This window comes from Limulus polyphemus, unplaced genomic scaffold (assembly GCF_000517525.1).
Source record: "Limulus polyphemus unplaced genomic scaffold, Limulus_polyphemus-2.1.2 Scaffold2564, whole genome shotgun sequence".
NCBI lineage: Eukaryota > Metazoa > Arthropoda > Merostomata > Xiphosura > Limulidae > Limulus > Limulus polyphemus.
This window is the reverse complement of record NW_013668174.1, coordinates 65,578-74,775: the sequence shown is the minus strand read 5'-3', so window position 1 is coordinate 74,775 and position 9,198 is coordinate 65,578. Positions and strand designations below refer to the sequence as shown.

Genomic DNA, 9,198 nt, shown 5'->3' with positions numbered 1-9,198 from the left:
GGCAGAACACAGATAGCTCATTGTGTAGCTTTGTGCTTAATTACAAACAAAACAAACAGTAGAGTACATACATCTGCCATGCAGCGTTGATAATTTTTGGCTGTCAAACATTATGAAAATGTGACCATATGCTTGTCGTTATCAACAGACATAGACCATTTTTGGCAGGACAATGTGAATAATATTCTACATATTTCCTCCAGGTTTCATCAAAATTCTTTTATTTTGGACTGAGTTATAGAGCAAAAATAGTGTGAAAAATCGGTTACCATGTTAACAGATGGGAATTGTTTTGGATTTTTGTCACTATGATCATCCAAAAACTAATCAGTATAATCACTTCTAAGTTGGATCATAGTTCACATACATACCAACTTTCATCAAAATCTTTTCAGCAATTTTCAAAAATCTTGTTGACAAACACACACAGGTGAAAACATAACCTCCATCCATCTTTGGTGGCAAAGATAATTAATGATAACATTGAGTGGTAAGTTATCTAGATGTTTAGAAAGGAAGGAAGTTTTCAAACTCAAAATCTGAGTGAGGAATGGATGGGTTATCATTCAAGTATTGAAACTTAAGTAATGCTTTGTATAATATGAACACAATAGTACAGAAGTTAAACTAATTCAAATTCAAAATTAGACTTTGAGGTTAGTATTCACACTTGGATAAGCAAAATGTAAGGAAGAGCTTGAAATGTATCCTTGCCATTGGACAGTTGTATTATATCAGCAAATATGATGTGATTTTTTATTATATAATATAGTACATGTAGGCTATATGGAGTTGCTACTGCTATTATAGGTTATGCAATTTGTAGTATTTATTTTTACATCTGGGTTAAGTACAACAGAGGGTATTGCAATTTATATGTAGGTTAGATAATAGTACTTGTTACATTGAGATTATTTAGTACTTATTGGTAATACATGTTACTGTTATATATATACATTGTATAATGATTAATATTAGATGTAAACTATGTGATAGTTGTTAACATTTACATTATGTAATACTAGATCCAGGTAATATGCTAGTTATAGTTATTCATAGGTTATATAACAATTGATGTTGGATGTAGCTGGTGCAGTAGTTGCTACGTTCTGATTATGTAATATTATTAGACATATACACTGCCTATATAACAGTGGATCTTGGATGTAGCCAGCATAGTAGCTGTTATGTTTCAATTATGTAATACATATTGGAGATATACACTGGCTATATAACAGTGGATCTTGGGTGTAGCTGACATAGTAGCTGCTATATTCAGATTATGTAATACATATTGGAGATATACACTGGCTATATAACAGTGGATCTTGGGTGTAGCTGACATAGTAGCTGCTATATTCAGAGTATGTAATACATATTAGAGATATACACTGGCTATATAACAGTGGATCTTGGGTGTAGCTGACATAGTAGCTGCTATATTCAGATTATGTAATACATATTAGAGATATACACTGGCTATATAACAGTGGATCTTGAATGTAGCCAGTTTTGTGGCTGCTATGTTCAGATTATGTAATACATATTGGAGATATACACTGGCTATATAACAGTGGATCTTGGGTGTAGCTGACATAGTAGCTGCTATATTCAGATTATGTAATACATATTGGAGATATACACTGGCTATATAACAGTGGATCTTGGGTGTAGCTGACATAGTAGCTGCTATATTCAGATTATGTAATACATATTGGAGATATACACTGCCTACATAACAGTGGATCTGTGATGTAGGTGATATAGTAACTGCTATGTTCTGATTATGCAATATGTATTGGAGATACATCCTGTCTATATAACAGTGACTCTTGGATGTAGCCAGTGTAGTAGCTGCTATGTTTCAATTATGTAATACAAATTGGAGATATACACTGGCTATACAATGGTGGATGTTGAGTGTAGCCAGCATAGTAGCTGCTATGTTCAGAATATGTAATATGTATTGGAGATATACACTGGCTATGTAACAGTGGATTTTGAATGTAGCCAGCATAATAGCTGCTACATTCCAATTATGTGATATGTATTGTAGATATACACTGGCTATATAATAGTGGATGTTGAACGTAGCAGGCATAGTTCCAATTATATATAACATATTAGAGATATACATTGGCTATATAACAGTGGATGTTTGATGTAGCCGGCATAGTAGCTGCTATGTTAAAAATATGTAATACATATTGGAGATATACACTGGCTGTATAACAGTAGATGTTGGTCATAGCTGGCATATTAGCTGCTACGTTTCAATTATGTAACACATATTGAAGATTATATAGTAATTATTGCTATATGCAGGTTATAAAATAGTTGCTGTATATAGCATTTGTATTTAGTACTTGATTTTTTTTATTGATATTGGAGAAGTACAATAGTTTTTATTGTTTTTTTTTTCATTACTTAGAGAAAGGTTTTGGATGGAAGCATGGGTTTTGCAGCAGTGGTAAGTGTAACATAGCTGCTATATTATAGAAGTGTAATTTTACTAGGGTTTGGATGGAAGCCTGGGTTTTGCAGCAGGGGTAAGTGTAACATAGCTGCTATATTATAGAAGTGTAATTTTACTTGTGTACTAATACCAGTAGTAATGTAATTTTCTAAGTTTAAGGAGCAAGTTAAGAAAAATTAGGAAATTTAAAGAATTTTAAGGCTCCTGGTCAAGATATTATTTTCCCCAGGGTTTTGAAGGAAGTTAACCCGATGATCACCAGCTACTAACTTTCTGAGTAGCCAATGCAAGTCTTGCTATATTTCATTCCAACAATAAAACTAGTGGATGAACTGTTTGAAACTTCATAAGAACTTTCATAAATGCATGTAGTTTAAGAAATATAAAGCCTGTTACTTTTGCTAAATTTAGTTATTTTGCATTATGATCTTTAATATCTTGGAAAATTACATTAGGAAATGGTATTTATAAGAAATGATTACGACATTTATATTTGTTCCAGATTTGAACTTATTACTTTTTATGTTTTAGTACATTATTTTGAAATCCCCCAAAAATTGTATCGTCCATAAAATGCAAATTTTATCTACTTTTTAATTTTTTTAATAATCATGTACTCTCCTTATAGTTTCAAGTAATATAGAAGACCCAAAAATAATATTTGTAAATAAGCCTAAACAATAAATGAGTATTTTTATTTTTAACTAGGATTTCATGTTTATATATGTACATAACAAACATTCTAATTTTGTTTCATAAATGTATATTTATTTCAAGTTTATGTTTCATGGCAGCCATACTTTTGTTTACTGTGCCGAATAAATCGTGAGGTTAGCAGCATGAACTTTGTACGTTTGCCATAAACTATCATGCCCGTTGGTGTTCACTCTTGTTCAGTCCATCGCACGCACATTTCAACATTACTGTAGATATGATAGTAAGAAAGCTTTTCCGTACTTGAATATAATTTCTTTGAACTTTCAAACAAATTTATTTAAACAAAAGTCCGTGTATGTTGTTTCACAGACACAGACAAAACTAATTGCCACTACTAGTGATTGTATGTAACAGTTTACAGTACAGGTGGTTTGAATAACACCCCCTGACCCTAGTTACTTGATACATCCTGTTAGAATAGATTACCAAATGATACAGACACCATAAATTACAAAGAAAATTACTTTACAGCACTTAAAAGATTAGTCCTGGTCACATTCCTCTCATTATAAGCAAGATTTATGTTGGAAATCAAAACTTAAGCTCTTCAGTGTATTGAGACCCCAACAATGAGAATATCATAGCTTTCCTGTATTATTGAGACAAATATGTTTAGTCTGTTTCACAACCAACATATGGGTTTTATTGTTGTCACTTGTACACTGAGTTTTAAACCATTTGCAAAATATCAGAATAAACTTTATATTTTTCAGTTAGACTGTTTTAATTCTAAAGCAATAACACAGAAGTGTGGGTCTTACTACAAAGTAAAGATTGTAAGAAGGAAAAATATAAAATTCTTATGTGGTACTGGTACTTGTAGTATTACGTACAAATCACACAAGTTTATCATTCTAAATACTGAATCATATTATGATTATTATGAACTATATATAAAATTATGCTAAATTATAGAACTTAAAACTACAAATTTAAATGCAAAAGAATATAAAAAATCACAAACCCAGTTCAAAGTGCTGAGCCTAATTCATGTATAGACCTTGCACTTGCCACTTGATAGCTCTTAACCCTAACAATCGTGGATCAACTTCTTTCCTAAAAATATATATATATTTTGTGTTAATATTTCAATATAATGATTAATATAAATAGATATACGATGCAGCATGACATAAGCTACTATATAAAAATAATAAAAGTCACGTAAATCAGAAATTTAAATAACTTATTGAGCATTCCATCATCTATGTCATTCTTGTAAAATTTAAAGAGAAAAGATCTTAACACTGAGCCCTAAGGTGCTCCATTTGTGATATTAATCCAGTTTCATTGAACTTCAATTGTAACAAACTATTTCCTTCTTCCTTTAGCAACTTTTCTATCCAATGAACTAACCTATCCCCCACACCTGAAAATAATTTTTAACAAGCTTTTTATGTGACACATAATGAAATGATTCCTGAAAATCTAGATACACCAAATGACCAATAACCTCTTCAAAGAATATCAAAAGATTATTAAGGCAAGATTTTCCCCTAGCTGATTATCCAACAAATATGTTTTAAAACTTGTTAAATGACTTTTCAAAGCATGTTTTTATCACTTTCTAAAACTTTTCCCATCTATGATATATAAGACTAGTAGACCTATAATTACTTGGATAATTTTTATCACCTCCCTTGAAAAGGGGAGTAACATTAGCCATCTTCTGGTGCTTGCTCAAAGTTCAAGGAATTACAAATTATAGTAGAAGGTGGTTCACATATCAAATCCTTAACATCCTTCAAAATCCTGTGGGAAATATCTGGCCTGAGGGCTTTATTATTCAATAAACTTTCTAATTTTTTCTTAAGAAGTTCACAATTAATGTGATCATCTTGTTTGATCTTATTTCCATTTGGCAACTGTTCAGGAGGAGAAATAATTGCTTAAATCTTTGTTAGTAACAATTACTAATTACAATTAATCAGCAAATATGAGTTTTCCTGTATTATCCCTCAAATGTTGTACTTCCATCCTAACAATTTGCTAACTCTTAATGAATTTAAAGAATCCTTGCTATTAATTCTGAAATTCTCAGCCAACCTTTTTTTAATACAATATCAATGGTGTTTTGAGTCAGATATTTTTCATATGGTTTTTAAAATTTCCCATTTTGACCAATTCTCTTGATTTTTATAATTCTATAAATCTCCCATCATAGCAGTCAGTTTAAACTCTTCTTAAATGTATAATGCTTTTCTTTAATTTTATCCTTTATATACTTTATGAACCAACATGGTTTTTCACTTCAGTTACCTTTTTCATCTATAAGGAACATGCTTGTTTGGAATACTTAATTTTTGTTTTTAAGTTTTACACATTTTATTAGGATCTTCAGTTGATTGATTTATCCTAGTTCACAACAGATAGCTTTTGTCTCATCCATTCAGAATTGCTTCCCAATGGCTCAGTGGCAAATCTGAAGACTAATAAAGGGTAAAAATTGGATTTCTATATCCATGGTGGGTGTAACACAGGAACTTATTGTGTAGCTTTGTGCTTAACTACAAACAAATGAAAACCTTTCAGAATTTGCTTTTTTCTGATATGATATCTTACCTCTGCTTACAAAACAGCTTTTCTCAACCAGTACTGCCCTCTCTCGGAGCAAATTTTCAATGCTCACCACTAGCCTTCCACCTCCTGCTTCTGCATATCCACATGTAAATGATTATGCAGCAGCTCTTCACTAATAGGAGTGCAACACAACCCCTATTGTAACCAGTGCTCTCTTCATGTTTGCACTCATTAATCACTTCTTGATTGGCAGTAGTACTGTACAGACGTGCTTGTTTTTACTCACAAACTTGTCAACATTTTCCTTTATACTACAAGCTTCATTTTCTTTAATATTTCTTTAGTTTTTTACATTTTTAGATTTGTAATGTATTGCTTTTTTTAGTTTTTCATACTTTTTCATATTTTTTTGCTTCAAGTTTGGACTTGTCACTATGCATTCGCAGTTTCAGGTAGTTACATCTACCACAGCTGTTAGTGCTGCTGCAGATTTCCCGAATAATACTACCCAGTTGAGTACTCTAATTGTTGGCCAAGGATGTTGTTGTAATTAATCAATGAGAAATGTCCACATTCATGCAGCCTTCAACACTACACGAGGAATATTCTGTCATGCCTGCTCCTGGGATGTCTGACAGGGAAGACGAGAATTAGGACAGCCTATTCCTTTCCTTGAACATGCTTCCCAGTCACAAGTGATATCAGGGATTTACCCTGACCCTCTTCACCTTTTGTGGAATTAATTAATCAGGTTTGTGCTGTCTTATCATTATCTCCTGTTTCCTGTGATTCTGAACCTGCTCTCCTTGGTGATGAATATATGAGCCAGTTTTTAGTTTTCTTTACCTCACCTGATGTTGGGGTTAATGCTAAGCATTTTGGGAGATAACTTTTGGTCGGGGTTAGTGTGCTTCACCTGCCTTGTACATATGAAGATCTTTCTTCCCTTATCTTGATTCCCAAAATTTGAAATTGTGGGATTCGAACCCTAATACATTGGTGAATTTCTCACAACCTTAATTTTTCTGTATCAAACTGATTTTGCCCACAATTCTGCATGCATTATCTACCCTGCACTTGCTGACTCAGGCAATTCACTTGTCTCCTGAAAGGTTTTCAGATGATATTCAAGTTCTTTTTGCTACAATGGCACACTTTTCCTCTTTGGTCCTAACTCTTCAAATGTGTCTGATATGCTCTTGGGACCTTCTGGTCGGGATGCTTTCTCGATTATGTTTACCAGCTCCTTCCTCATGCAGTTTGTGCATGACACTTTTTTCATCTTCATTAGCTTTCTGTTTGTTCCAACCTCATCATACTGTTTCTGTGTCTTGCCCCCCCCTTTTCCAACCCAGACTTTTCCACTTTTCCAGCCAGACTTTTCCATTTTTGCCATATGTGGACACCATTTACAAGAGATCCACGGGTCCTACAGGTTCTTTCAGAGGGTTAGGCCTTTGATTTTCATTCCTCTCCTCCATTGTCTCCTCATCCAATTGTCTTCCCCCCACCAAAGGATCCTGTTTCTTGCCAGCATCTACAGGACGCAGTTTGGGACTTATTTTGGAAAGAGACCATAGAAGTTGGGGAACCTTCTCAGCTGGGGTTTTACTATCGTCTGTTTGTTGTACCCATAAAGATCAGAGATTGGTGACCAGTTATAGATTTATCATCCCTGAACCGTTTCTTGGTCATTCCAAATTTCATGATGGAGTTTTACTTAACCTTTCAGTGGGTTTTCACTCCTGGGTTGTGGATGACAAAGGTCGATGTGTCATATGCCTTTCTACACATTTCCATCTCCAAAGCATCCTGGCTTTTCTTCCCTTTTGCTTATTAGGGGTGTGCTTATCAGTTACGGACTCTACCATTTGGCCAGGCTTAGGCTTCTTATGCCTTCTGCGAAGTAGTCAAGTTGTTCGCTTGACTGCTTCACACCAGAGGCCTTCGTTTCCACTATTACATGAATGACTGGGTACTTTTGACTTCCTCTCAAGTCGAAGCTGCTGTTCATACTCAGTTTCTTCAAGAGAGACTGCCAGAGTGGGTTGGCTCATCAGAGTGGAGAAGTCATTTTTCACACTTACACAATATTTGATTCATCTGTGTGTGTTTTTCAATTACCTTGTCAGCTAGGCCCATTCTTCTCCCCTTCATTTACAGGATATGGAATGTCTTTTTTGCTGTCCATCGACCTCTCCCACTCATACTGCATGAGAGACCTTATCTCTTTTGGGGATGTGGGCTTCTCTCAAAGCCCTCATTCCCCTTGGTCACACCCGTGTGCATCACCTTCAGTAGATGGTACTTAACCAATGGAGCCTCATTTGGGATCCCTTAGTTGCTCATATTACCCTGCCTCCCTACCTACAGGCTGACTATGCTTGGTAGTTGTATTGGACTAATAATACCATCAGAATTCTTCATCTACTTCCTCGACTGGATTGTCACCTTTTTACAGTTGCTTCCCTTTCAGGTTGGGGTGCATAGCTCAACACTAAAGAGGTTTCAGGTCGTTGGAGTTGCTGGTGGTTCCTTGTGCTGTACTTCACTTTGTGTTGGATGTTCTGGGGCATTTGGTGATGGTCCACTCCAACAATTCCATGGTATTGTCTTATATCACCAGGCAAGGGGGTACCTGGTCACGATATCTTTGTTTCCAAATATTGAATCTCCTCTACTGGCCCCACAACTATCACATCAGATTGTTTGCATGTCATATTCTGGGCACCCTGAATCTGGTTGTGGATCAATTATCCTGGCCCAACAAGTTTCCCCTGACAGAGTGGTCATTAGTTCTGCAGGTGTTTCTGGAGTGGTGTGCTCATTGGGGTTTTCCATATGTGGATGGTTTTGCTACACATATCATTGCACAACTTTCCCATTTTTGGTCTCTGGTTTTTCATCTTTTAGTAGTAGCTGTAGATGCTCTCAGTCAAAACTTGAAGGGATATTACCTGTATGCATATCCTCCTATTCATCTTCTTCCCAGGGTCCTTTCATTGTTTTCAGACCACTCCATGTCATGTGCTCCTAGTGATTCAGTTTTGGCCTGCTCAAACATGGTTTCCACTTCTGAACAGGCTTTTGGTGTCTCCTAACCTTCCTTTGCCTCCCATGCTCCTTCATCAGTCTCAATCAGACATGCATCATTCATCCATTCCCACCTTATGGCTTCACACGTGGCTTTTGTCTGATCCCTCGCCAGACAATCCAGATTTTCCAGGCATATTGCCTCATTGATTGCTTGTTCTGTATGTCCTTCCTCCTTGGCAGTTTATCAGCATAAATGATATATTTTCCACTGCATTACCCATCCAAGCATTATTATACCACTCAGTTGAGAGTAAAGCAGTGGCATTCTGCTGGTGCTGATGGTATGTAGCACTTCCTACTGCAGACCTGAGGTACAATTCCAGATGTCATCAGGTTTTGGTTGTAGCACAATGTCATATACATATATATATATATATATATATATATAG

The 9,198-nt window shown here is 35.1% G+C and overlaps 1 protein-coding gene across 2 annotated transcripts in view; it reads left to right on the top strand.

The window, feature by feature from the left end:
• The window catches only part of LOC106467314 (zinc transporter ZIP11-like), a 32,397-nt gene that overhangs the window by 1,493 nt on the left and 21,706 nt on the right, over window positions 1-9,198 (top strand). Inside the window, exons 2-3 of one of the 2 annotated variants that reach the window (XM_022395476.1) lie at window positions 2,432-2,437; window positions 2,517-2,549. In XM_022395476.1, coding sequence (XP_022251184.1) covers window positions 2,432-2,437; window positions 2,517-2,549 — 39 coding nt within the window. Of the gene's footprint in view, window positions 1-2,431; window positions 2,471-2,516; window positions 2,550-9,198 lie in introns of both variants that reach the window. The other variant, XM_022395475.1, reaches the window with a different exon arrangement.